This window comes from Meleagris gallopavo, chromosome 1 (genome assembly GCF_000146605.3).
Source record: "Meleagris gallopavo isolate NT-WF06-2002-E0010 breed Aviagen turkey brand Nicholas breeding stock chromosome 1, Turkey_5.1, whole genome shotgun sequence".
Taxonomy (NCBI): Eukaryota; Metazoa; Chordata; class Aves; order Galliformes; family Phasianidae; genus Meleagris; species Meleagris gallopavo.
Window position 1 is genome coordinate 37,322,765 of NC_015011.2, and position 12,408 is coordinate 37,335,172.

The window sequence follows — 12,408 nt, forward strand, 5'->3', positions numbered from 1 at the left end:
TGAGCAACACCAATTTTGCTGCCGCTGACCAATTCTGACTTTACAGAAGAAAAGGGGATTATGTTGGAATGGCTGCTACAGGCTGGAGCCCAGTCCAGCTGTCTCTTTATGGGGCCCATGCACACAACTGGGGACCATTTGTCAAATGAGCTCTTTCTTCAAAATTTTTACAAGCATTAGGCAGTGGGCTCTGACCATTCTCCTGGGAGCCTGTAGGACTCTATTGTCAGAAATCACTGTATTAAAGGATGACTGTTTAAATACCTGATGTTTTTTCTTTTTGGCGCCTAATTCTCCTTCTCATGCAATCAAGAGGCTAAAATAAATTGCAATGAATGCAATTGATTAATATATATTTTAATTTTTATGCTAGTAACTGAATGGGCAGAAAGGATCCCAAACTTCTGAAAGGACAAAACCCTCACTGAGGCCAATGCAATTTTGTTACAGACCTCTGTGGTGCCATAGCTTCACCTCCAGAGCTTTATTCTTTATTTCATTAACAGCCCTGTTGGCTTGCTTTGGCTGTTCTTTCTAAACATTTGGGCAGGTTACATTAACAGGGAGCCCCAGGAGTGGCAGGGACAGGACCAGGTGTCCCATAGGCTCCAGATTACTACACAGAGCTGCTGCTTTTGATGTCTCAATGCTTCTTCAGCCATTTCACCAATGCGTTGCTTCTGCTGAAGGACTGGGAATCTCCATGTTCTTCCAGGCAGACTCAGAGTGAAGGGCAAACATTAATATGTAGTGTGTCCTTCCCCCCCGCCACTGTGCGATCAGGAGATGGTATTGCCAAGGAAGAACCCAGCTAATGAGAGCAGTGGCTGTGAGTTGTGTGGCCTCCCTGGCTGTGAGCTTCCCATCAGCCTGCCTCGTGAATGCCAGCAGCACACTCCTACTCCACAGTGAAGTCTTTGCAGGTCACTAGGAGGCAACAGAGGAAGAATCTGAGCAATTTACCCATTCCCCCACCAAGGCCATGGTTTCTGTGTAGGCTCCTGGCCTCCGATACCTACCATGTAGCCCTCCCTTCCCAGCTACCATGGCTTTCCCTGGGGTGCATATGTCACTATTTCTATGCAAGTCTCCATGCACACGGACATGAGAGCTTCAGCCTCAGGGCCAGCTGCAAGCTGAACTGATCCCAGAGCTCTGCGATCTTCCAACAGGAAAAATTCAGCAACAAACATTCCTCACATCCTAATGAAAATGTAGGACATTGACGCTTCTCAGAGGGGCAGTTATTAACATCTCTGCCTGCTCAGTGCACTCATTTTTCCTCAGCCCTGTTGCTTTATTTGCACACACCTCTGAGGGTGTGAAAGCCACCGCATGCTTCTTGGAGCAAGGCACCAGCACGCGTATTACACTGAGTGAGTTCTTGGTACTCCGGCACGCATTGCTCCATGAACTGGGAATTCTTTAGATTATAAAAGCATTTTTCTTTTCAGAACCAGCCCTTGACACCATGAGCCAGCCTCTTCCAGGCAGGGACTGGGGTGCTGCTGGGTCTAACAGCAGCTGCATATAGTCAAGGTTAAAAAAGGCCACCAGGCACAAGATCGGAAGAACCATTAGGAATATCACATAAATAAGCAGTGCTTTTAGACCCATCCTTGCTTTTAGTGCACCTAAACTCACTCCTGCTTGCAACACTGAGACAGCAATGATAGGTGCAGAGGCAAAGTTGGGTTTGATTTTCTCTCAGAAGGCTGCCTGGCCACAGAGGCTCAGAAACACCAGATTAACAGGCAGATCTCACAGACAATGGCTGTGTACCTGTGACTGACCAAGAGCTGCGGCACTCATACAGAACACAACCCCATCAGTAAGGCATGCAGCAGCTTCCCAGCTGTGTGTTAAACACAGAGATGAGAAAGAAGAGGGCTGGAGAAAAATTACGCAGAACTCCAGCAAAACTCCATTACTTGTCCAGAATTCAGCTTGATTTAAGATTTTGACTTCATTTGAGTGAGTACTTGAGAAAAATCCTGAAGCGAATGCTCTGAAAATAAACCATAACATCTTCAGAAGATTCAGTACATTAAAACATTAGGAAACTAAAGCTGACAAAATGATCTTTGTAGCCTTGCCAGCTTTGTGGATATGTAATCTTTCCTTTTATGCAAGCTTCACATTTTGTTAGTCATGTCATTGCCCAGAATAACAATTAAAGACTGCACTGAGGATACCTGCGTAAGCACTTACCATTGTGCACTGAGGCTCAGTAGAAGAGATTGCTGCTGAACTTCAGCTAATGGGAAGATGATCAAATTGTTTAGAATTTTGTTTTGGAAAGAAAATACCTTTTTTTGTAGGTGGCTGGAACAAGGAGAATTAAGGAAAACCTGGAAGAGAAAAACTATTTCCTGTTAAGATAATTTAGCTTTACAGAATCACAGAATCATAGGAGTTGGAGGGGACCTCTAGAGACTGTCTAGTCCAAACCCCTGCAAAAGCAGGTTCCCTGCAGTAGGCTGCAAAGGAAAGAGTCCAGGCTGATTTGAGTATCTTCAGTGAAAGAGTCTCCACAACATCCCTGGGCAGTCTATTCCAGTGCTCTGTCACCCTTACTATAAAGAAGTTCTTCCTCATATTAGTATGGAATTTCCATTTTCGAGTTTGTGCCCCTTGCTGCTTGTCCTGTTGCAGGACACCGTTGAAAAGAGCCTGGCCTTATCTGCTTGACTCCTGCCCACTGGATGCTTGTAAGCATTGATAAGATTCCCCCTCAGCGTTCTCTTCATCAAGACTGAACAGTGCCTAGTCTCTCAGCCTGTATTCATAAAGGAGATGCTCCAGGCCCCTCATCAGTTCAGTCCTCCACTGAAATATCTCCAGAAGTTCCCTGTCCTTGAACTGGGGAGCCCAGAACTGAACACAGTACCTTAGATGTGGCCTCAATAAGGCAGAGTAACAGTGGAAAACCACCTCCCTCATTCTGCTGGACAGGTTCCTTTTAATGCCCTCAGGATACCATTGGCCTTCTTAGCCACAAGAGCGCACTGCTGGCTCATGGCCAACCCGTTGTCTACCAGGACACTCAGCTCTTTCTCTGCAGAACTTCTCCCTAGCAGATCAGCCCCTAACCTGTATTAATGTGTGTAGTTATTCTTCCACAGGGGTAGGGTTCTGCACTTACCCATGTTGAACCTCATAAGGTTCCTCTCTGCCAAACTCTCCAGACTGTCCAGGTCTCACCAGCACCAGCCTTCTGCTGTGTCAGCCACTCCTCTGTTTTGTATCATCAGCATTTAACCTTGGTGCTGCCTGCTGCTCAAAACGCACCTTTTCCTACTGTTCATGACTGGTCCACATGTCCAGGGAAAGGCTACTACTGTCTTCTGTCAAACATGCATCTCTGGCTTTCACTCAGTTTCCCCAGCCCCATGAATACTGGTGGCAAGCACAAATACTCCAGACCTGCATCCAGGCTGGCAAGGACTCTGTCTGAAGGGTAGGGGAATGCTGTCTTTGAGATGTGACTGAAACATTTACTGAAGTGTTTGGCTCGGAGTACCTTCCTCAGCTCCAGCTTGGGGCAAATTGGCCAAGTTGTTTCTGAAATTATAAACTCAGCAAACCTGCAAGAATGAAGATAATTTGGAAACACCTGCTCAGCTTTCTGGAGGAGCCCTTGTTCCTCTGGCCATGCTAGCACTCATCCAGTGTGTGTGACAAGAGCACAGCAAACAAGGCTTTTTCTCTTCCACCTGCACCAGTGCCTTTGCAGCAGTAGTATGGAGGAAGGCTTCTATCATCGGCTCCCACCCTCAGTGACTGAAGCCTCCTGACCAGCTGGCTCAGAACTAGGGGAAAGCAGGGGGCCAGTCCCTCCTTCATCACAGTTTCACAACACCAGATGGCTGTGAACCAGGATGAGCTGCTTAAGCTCTCAGGAAAACAGAGGAACAATCTCCAAATTGTTGAAAGTTGATTGCAGTGGCTTCACTGGGGCAGCAGCTCCTGCTCCTCTCATCTGCACCTCTCAGCTGCCTGTAGGGTAATTCCTAAAACCGGGAGCTGGCCCACAGATTAGCTGCAGAAATGGTCATAATTTCATCCCAGACACATCCGTGCATTCACCCATTCTCTTCTGCTTTGTGGCTTTTTCCTAGCACTAAGAATGGGACAAGAAATTACTTATTGTCACGACTGTCATCACTGACAATGTCTTAGTGTCCTCTCAGCCATCAGATGCTCTTTGTGATCAAGCATTCCACTTGCACTCACAACATTGCAACCACTGCTCTGGGCTCTCCTGTATAAAAGATGGAAAGAGATGCTTGCTCAAAGCTTGGGAAGCAAGCAGAGACTGTCCCTCCCTGCCCCCTTGGCTCCGGAAGGACAGTGGGACTTATTTGGAGATCCTGTAGTCTTTTCCCAGGCTCACTGCGTGCCCCGGTGAGGAATGCAGACCACGCTTCACCAGGGAGTGAGGCTGTCAGCATGACTTCCCTGCTACTGAAGTCCCAATCATCACTTCCACACCGATCACCGTGCAGCCTCTGCCTTGTGACAGGAACTGTGACTCTGCTTAGGAGCCAAGCACTCGGAATGGGAACCAGGGAGACATGGCTTAGTGGAACAGGAAATATTAGCTACACATGATAAAATGAAAAAAGCAGCCAGTACACAACCAATCCACTTTGAGACATCACTCCTTGCTTGGCAAAGAGTAGTAGCAGCCCCAAAAGAAGCCAATAAAGAAATAGCTCTTCCAGTTCAAGGCTGATTTTTTAAAGAAGGGAGTAAATTTTAACCTGCTCATCTTACTTTGTATACACAGATAAAGCCCCTAGCAAGGTCATCTGCATGTTGCAGCAACTGCCAGCAGAAGAGGGTAAGAAGTGAGCTTTTGGTCCCATGGAGGACTCATGAGGCAGTTGTACAAGCACAGTGTGTGCCCTGCAGTGGAGAGCTAGAAGTGTGTGTTACTACAGCCTTCCACATCAATCAAGTTTTGCTTTGTTTTGTGGTTCGGTTTTTTTTTTTTTCTTTCTGGTGGAAAATTGTTCGTTGGGATATGCATTTCGGACTCAAAGAATCTCCCTCACAACTCCCAGTTTTGGTAAGGAACAGTCAAGTGATAGTAGAATGGTAATAAAATAAGCAGAAACAAAGAAAATTAGTCTCCTCTCTTGTTTTTTGTGTGTTTTAGCTAAGGCAGTTCTAGTGCTAGAAAAGGTGCTCTAATGCTGGATTTGTACCTGTACCATCCCTCCAAGTTGTCACAGGCTGATAACCTCTCTTTGCCCTTGAATCTGTGGTAAACAGAAGAGCTGAATAGCTCAGGCTATTGGATAATATGGGTAATCACTTCACTTCTCTGAGGGTATTTGCTCAGCAACTGGAGCTGGCAATGATCAGCAGTGGCAGCCACCCAAGATGATTCCAAACCCCTCCTGGAAGACAACCATGCAGCCTTGCTGTGGCCTCCCACAGGCACCAATAGATCCCACACAGTGGGCCGAGCCCTCCCACCATCCCCATGATGGTGGGAGGGCCCAATGACCAAGCATCACCACTCTTCCTGGTAGTTCTGAGCACCTGGCCTGCTCTTGCATGACCTTGGGCCCCAGTCCCACCTCTCCCCCTCCAGAAAGTGGAGATATAGTGGCTGAGGGCCACTGTGGGGAGGAGCTATCATGAGCATGGACAGCTATGGCCTGCAGGCCCAGGTGCCCAGAGCATGCCACAGCATGCAGGAGAGCTGTTCTCTCCAAGGGTCCCAGTGTGGCACCACAGCCATGCACAAGCTGTGCTAGTTCTTTGAGAGAGCCCTGGCTTGCTCAGTGCTGTGTTTTCAGCTTTGCAGAAGGCAGTAGTGCAAAAGATGCACCAAAGGACAAAAAAAATGGTAAAAAATGACAGTTAATGAAATAATCACCTCCTAAACAGTATATGACACAATACTTTAGTCTCTTGCAAGTTATAATCAAAACCATATGTACAGTCATAAATATCAGAAATATTTACAAAACACTGACAAGATCTTAAAAACAAAAGCAGTGATTTCCTCATCTTGCTGGAAGCATTACAAAACGTGTGGTAAATTGTCTCATTTAGAATATTCTACTAACCACAGAGTACAGTGTGTCTCATTGTAATAGTTAGTCACCCTATATGTATTTACTGGGGCACTTCATCTACTACAGCTGATTACAAACTACTGCAAGACAACGATGATGAAGCAGGGTCAATAAAAAATTTATTTATGTGAAATCTGACGTTGTCACATCATCGTTTTGCACAACAGATAAACCAAAATCACCACTCAACCAACCATTTTCACTAGCTCCAATGCAGCTAGTGGCTGGCATTGGCTATCTATCAGGATGACTTTGAAGGACAATACAATTGGCCAGTTTGTAGTGCTTGTGATTAGTCTGTGCTGGGGTGAAAAACATCCCTGGTATTTTTTTCCAAAACCCTAAACAAAAGACCTATGACTTTTCCTACAAAGTCTCTTTAGGACAGATTTTAAGTGCTGCAATCAAACCAGGTGGTTCATGCAGAACATGGGCTTTGAGTCTGTCACAGCCAGTAAGATGATTTCATTCCCAGCCCTTTGCCCTGGAAGTGATGCCTCTTTCTCTGGAAATTCAGCATGCAGCATTAGGCTGAGACCTCACCAGTAGCTGAATCCCACTGTGAGGTCCCAGGCACCTCCCAGGTCCTCTGGGTGTCAGAACTGTTTAGGAGTGTCCAGCTCTTAACTTCAACACCAAGAGCAGAAGGCAATGCTGTCAGCAGCAGGTAGCAGCTGTGCGGTGTTTCCAGAGTCTGTATCTTACAAGGTAAAAATCTCTCAATAGAAAGACTGAAAAAAAAACCCAAAAACTTAACAAGAACACCAGAGCCTCCACAGTACTGTTAGTAGCTTTGTAACTTAGAAATAAAGGCTCCAGTTAGCAGTCTTTGCAAAAGTTGTTCTAAAAATAAATAAATTAGGTAGGTGAGGAAAGTAATTTAGGCATTTGCTAGAAAAGGGCTGAGATGTTGCTGCTCAGAAATAGGCAACCAGGCAAGTGAAGCTTTGTGGTTAGTAATGATTTGGGTTCAATTAAAAAGAAAATTGTTTAATTTTAGCACTGCTGTGAATGCAATGGATCTGGAAAAAACTGCAAGAAATAATTCCAGTGTAGATTTAGTTTGAGAGGAATAAAAGCAGTTCAAATGTGTCTTCTGTAATATTTTATTCTGTTTTGAAAACATGGGCATTATTCCATCTTCTTACTGCTCTCTCTCAGTGCATTAGGAAAGATGAAAGGCCAGAATGTTAGTGTAACACTAATCACTGCATGCCACTATTGGCACAGATTATGGGCAGAGATCTTGCTTCTGAGGTTGCATTCATTTGTTTTCTAGACAGAAGAGGAAAATGAGCCACTATTCCTACTATCAGCCAAAATCAGCCTTAGCCTGGAAGAAAATCCTATTGATTTCAATCAATTTTGAATCAGACCTACAGATTTTGTTTGCTGATCCTTGAAACTTATAAATCAATGCAGATTTCATCTTATCTTGCTTTGGATCAGAAAAAAAAGACTTGAGAAAACCTTTTCAAAACAATATTCTCCAGTAGGAAAATAATGGCCCCTTTTCTAGGTCTACTGCACACGTACAACGGAAGTGTGGGCAACCTTACTTCACATCCTTTTAGTCACAACTTAAAATGGAGAAACGCATCTTCTATACCCTTTTGTAAAGGCATAATCATTGATGCAGGAACAGGAACTGTGTCAAATAATGAAAATCTTGTTCCACTGTATCTATATCCTTTTAGAGATGCTTATTTATTGTTGTTAAAAGCTCACAAGAGACATCTTTAAAAGCTATAGCGGGCCCTTGAGTAGGCAGTAAAGCCAGAGATACTTAACTGCAAGCTTCTCAAAGCTGCTGACAATCAGTGTTTGTGAGAGTTTTATTCTTTAATATTTGATGCATAAGCAATGCTTGAAGTTAAAATACCTATAGTTCAGATGTTTACTAAGGAAAAAGAGAATCTTCTACTCATTACAGTAACCTTCTTGTGGCAGAGGCTGCTGACACATATCCAGGGAAGGCAAGCAGTACCAGTGAGCCCAGGTCTATGTGCTCATTGGATAACTGAAATTAATGTGCTTTCAGATAAGACTCAGAAACCAACACCTGTTCCAATTCAAACATACCGCATGGGAGTCTGAGGCATCAGAACAGCCACAATTCTGCAGAGGGCCCGAAGTAGCAGCAGCCACCCCACTTTTTTCTCTTTGTACCTCACTTCTTTTCACACAAAGCTATAAGAAAATGTGTCACTGGTAGGAAGGTACACCCAAAGTTGGAAGCGGTCTTCTGGACTACTTTCAGGTTACTTCATATTCAATCACAACACTTCAGATGCATAAGGAAAGGGCAACGCAGCACATGTAATGCTTCACTTTAGATTCCTGCTGTTCTATGAGGTGAGGCACTCATGGTTTAAGATTAGGAGCCCCAGGACTGCGTCCTTAAGGTTTCTTGTGTGTGGATCGATTTTGAGGCCAAGTAGTGCATTACTTAAATTGGTGGGACTGGGTGTGGGTGATCACATCTCACACAGCAAGAAGCCAGTCGAGGGCTCAGAGCCTCGTGTATAGTGGCTAAATGGGTCTTTTCAGATCTCTTCAAAGGTTTTTAGCACAGGTTAAAAGCATTCCTTTTAAGCACTAGGACACAAGGAAAGCTTAGATCAGACCTTAATCATTTTTTAAGCGAGAAAACAGCCCAAACAACCACTCGTCCAACACAGTGAGAATTCTTTCAATAGATACCTCTTTATTTGAAATGGAATGCATCTTGAAAAATATGAAAAATAAATCACATCTCTCAGAAATCATTTATGAGTCATATTTACACACAGGTTTTTTGATGACACTGACATTTCTGCTCACAATAGGTTATGCCAGAAAACATTTGGTACATCGCCGCAGCTATAACCCAGAAGCTGGCATGTGCATACCACGAGCCATAAGAGAGGAATTACTTCAGGATGTCACAAGGACCACATCCACTCAATCGTTCTTTTTCCCCCCCGTTTCTGTATTTCCTTGGTACAAAACAGGCACCACAGCTTGAATTTTCTTGTTGAATCTTGCCCCTCAGCCATTCTTTTCTTTTTTAAATAAAGACATACAGTTTCAACCTTCGATTGACAATTGTCAACAATTTTGTTACCCATACCAAGCGGTCTCCCATTCATGTTTTACTAGCATTGTTGTTTAATCTCTGAGAAATTTACATCAACCATACACTGTGTGCATTTGTTTGTTTTCTTTTTGTAAGGGGACAGTGACTCCTTTTCTTGCAAAGAATCTTCAGGGATGGCTATTAGAGCTTTTTCCTACGAGGCATGACAGACAGTACTTAACCGTGCAGCTCCAATGAAGACTGTGCAATGGAACAGAGGGAAGCCAAAAAAGCAGAACTATCTCACTGCATAACATCAAACCAGTTCTGGGTCTAAAATGGCTATCAGCCATGGACACTGGGGAATTTAGAGCACGAGAAAGCGATGGGGCTGACGACGTCAGACCATGCAGCCTCCTTAATGCTGACGCGGCCCAAGCCACACGGTGCAGCTGTCCCCAGGGGACCCTGGCTGATCGCTTCCCTTTGGTTTGCGGCAGGAGGAGTTGCCAGCAGACACTGGGTGTCCTTGGGCCATCGGTTCAGGCTGAGACACAGGCACAGCCCGAGGTGGGTGCTGTGATGTGACTGTCTGACTCTGGAGTTTCACAAAGGCAATGCAGTGGGCAATGGTAACAGGCAAAAGTTTGTCAGTGAACTCGACAGTCCAAATGGCTTTTGGAGAGCATCCTTCAAAGCAACTTAAAACAGGAAGCCTGAGGCGAAATACAACATTGACCTTGAACCATCAACCTCGACATTTTCAATTTCCTTTGCTTTTTCAACCTTCAGTCTCGATTACATCACTGAAATTGTCATCTTTCGTTTTCAAGCTACAGACATCTCCAGAAGAGCAGTGAAATTTCAGCTTCACAGCAGATCTATGGACTTTGGTAGAACTCTGATGTTCTATGTTCACGTAGAATATGGCTACCTGCCTCCGCCAGAGAAATGCGCATGTCTCTGATCACGTAGGAACGTTTTTCATCATGTACATTTATTCTTCAGGAGACTAACACATTTTAGTAGGTGAGCTACCGGCGATATGTCTATCTGGAAAGGTGGATTAGTTGCTCAGTACACCGTAATTAATGACTGAAGAGAGGAGCCAAATTACAAATTACAGCCTATTTTTAAGTCTCCAACCAGCTCGTTAGAGAATCCCCTCGCAGCTCTAACATCCAAGCATTAGCAGAACGATAATGGCAGATGTACAGAGATGTGGTAATTGGCTATTGTGATTGCCAAGACAGCGATTCTAATCCTAGAAGAAGCAGGGCACCTTCGACTTCAATTAGTCCCCAAGTGACAGCTCTGTTAGGATAGCTGTAACCTGCCCCCTCAGCTTGGCCATAGTGTTTTCAAGGCCAGCGCAGGGCCAAGCACAGAGGAGCGGCCGCAGAGGAGTGGGCAGGACTCAGCACCAGGTCTGTGTCTGGGGATGCAACCCGCACACCTGCAGCAAGGGGTGGAAGAGGAGAACAGTAAAAGATCACCATTTGCTCCATACGGGGCTAGGCTGGAGCTGAGGGTGCACAGCGGGCCCTGAAGTACCACCTTGTGCAGCAGCAGGTTCTGATTTCTCCGTCAGTGTCAGCTCAGTTTTGCCTTTAAGCGCTTAGAGAACAGCTTGCACCATGAGACTGAAGGGTTTTACAAACAGACCACATCTCAGTTACACAAGCAGAGAAGTCCTGGATGCATGGCTTCAAGAGATCTTGTTTACGTTCACCACACTCGTAAAGGAGCTCGCTGCTGTTCTCCTCACACATCAGTTACCACCAATGGCCCTGAGCCCACAAGGCCGGGCTGTGCTGCTCCCCGCTCCCCAGCACAGCCCCGTTCTGCACAGCACCCAGGACCGGCAGCTCCCCACAGCCAGCTGCCAACCCCCCTATGGGATGCACCTTTGTTCTCCAACTTCGTGGCTTTGTCAGTGCTTTGTCAGGCAGGTCACACGCCTCTGGCAGCTCTAAATACCAATAGAGCAACTTTCACCTTATGGAACGGTGACCAAAATAATCCATTTGATCACTACGACATATAGAGGATGAATTTTAAACTAGAGGCTGCTTTAATGCAAGACATTTAAACACTGCCATGAGAATCCAACCAAGGTGGAAAGCCTGCAGCACATTCAGAGGGAGCCCCAGGAGCTAAGGGAAGCTCCTAATGCTCCCCAGCAGCTTCAGAGCCAGGTAGAACCTATCTGTGACCCTACACAATGGAGATGGGGCTGGGCCCCCCGGCTCACGCACCCATCAGATGGGTTTCACCTCCCGGCAACCACCACCCGTGACTCTTACTGAATAACCGAGCGTGTACAGAGCGTTGCTGTTGGCCACCGCGTGTTTTGAAAGAGAATTATTAAATCCTAAATCCTAATTTTTCTTCTTATCGGAAAGAAGAGTTTCCACGCGCAGTGCAGGTTCCAGCCACGTTCCAACCACGCACTGCATGCCCCGTGTTTGCAGAATACAGTGATTTGGGGCACAAATGAAGAACGCTTTCTCTCAAATTGCGTGGCCAAACTACACAGAGCTTCCTTAGGCAGCCAGCACATATACATTGTTCTTTCCTTTGCTTTTTGGCTACGGCCTACAATCAGAAACGCCTTGCAAACAAGCCTCGGAAAAAACAAACAAACAAACAAAAACCCACAACCTAATAAATAAAACACATTAAAATAAAGTTACAGTACATCACGTCTCCCCGAAGTCCCGTCATACCCGAGGCTCCGTCCCGAGGTCCATAAATAAAAGGGCTGAAACGCTTCGGGGCCGCGCCCGGCTCCATCTCCAGGCGCCGCGCTCGGTACCGCTGCGGTCGCTGCCCCGCGCAGTGCGGCGCAGCAGCGCGGAGCGGATCGGGGCGCCGTGCCGCCGGCGCTAGGCGGAGTTGGAGGCGCTGCGGAGACGCGGGCCGTGGGGCTGCTGCGCCAGGTGCTGCTGCTTCTGGCGGGTGGAGCGCACGGCCAGGATGGCCTGGCGGTTCTTGTACTGCACCATCTGCAGCGTGATCGCCGCGTTCCAGCCCTGCTCCTGCGCGCACCGAAGTCGATCTCCTTGCCCTCGGCCATCACCACCGTGAAGTACACGTACTTGCCCTTCCGCTCCACGCAGTCCACCGTCTTCATGTTGGAGAAGTGTAGCTCCTTAATCTTGGCCGCGGGCTCGGTGCTCGGCGCTGCGGGCGGCGGCTGCTGCTGCTGCTGCGGTGGGGGAGGCTGCTTGGGGGGCGCGAGGAGCAGCCCCT

The 12,408-nt window shown here is 46.4% G+C and overlaps 1 protein-coding gene across 1 annotated transcript; it reads right to left on the reverse strand.

Moving 5' to 3' along the window:
* Positions 1 to 8,782: 8,782 nt before the first annotated feature.
* Positions 8,783 to 12,406, reverse strand: PHLDA1 (pleckstrin homology like domain family A member 1; the record flags this gene model as incomplete). Its single annotated transcript, XM_019611280.1, is given in 2 exon segments — positions 8,783 to 12,205; positions 12,208 to 12,406. Coding segments are annotated over 2 exon segments (363 nt in total), but the record flags the coding sequence as incomplete, so codon positions are not given.
* Between the last annotated feature and the right edge of the window lie 2 nt (positions 12,407 to 12,408).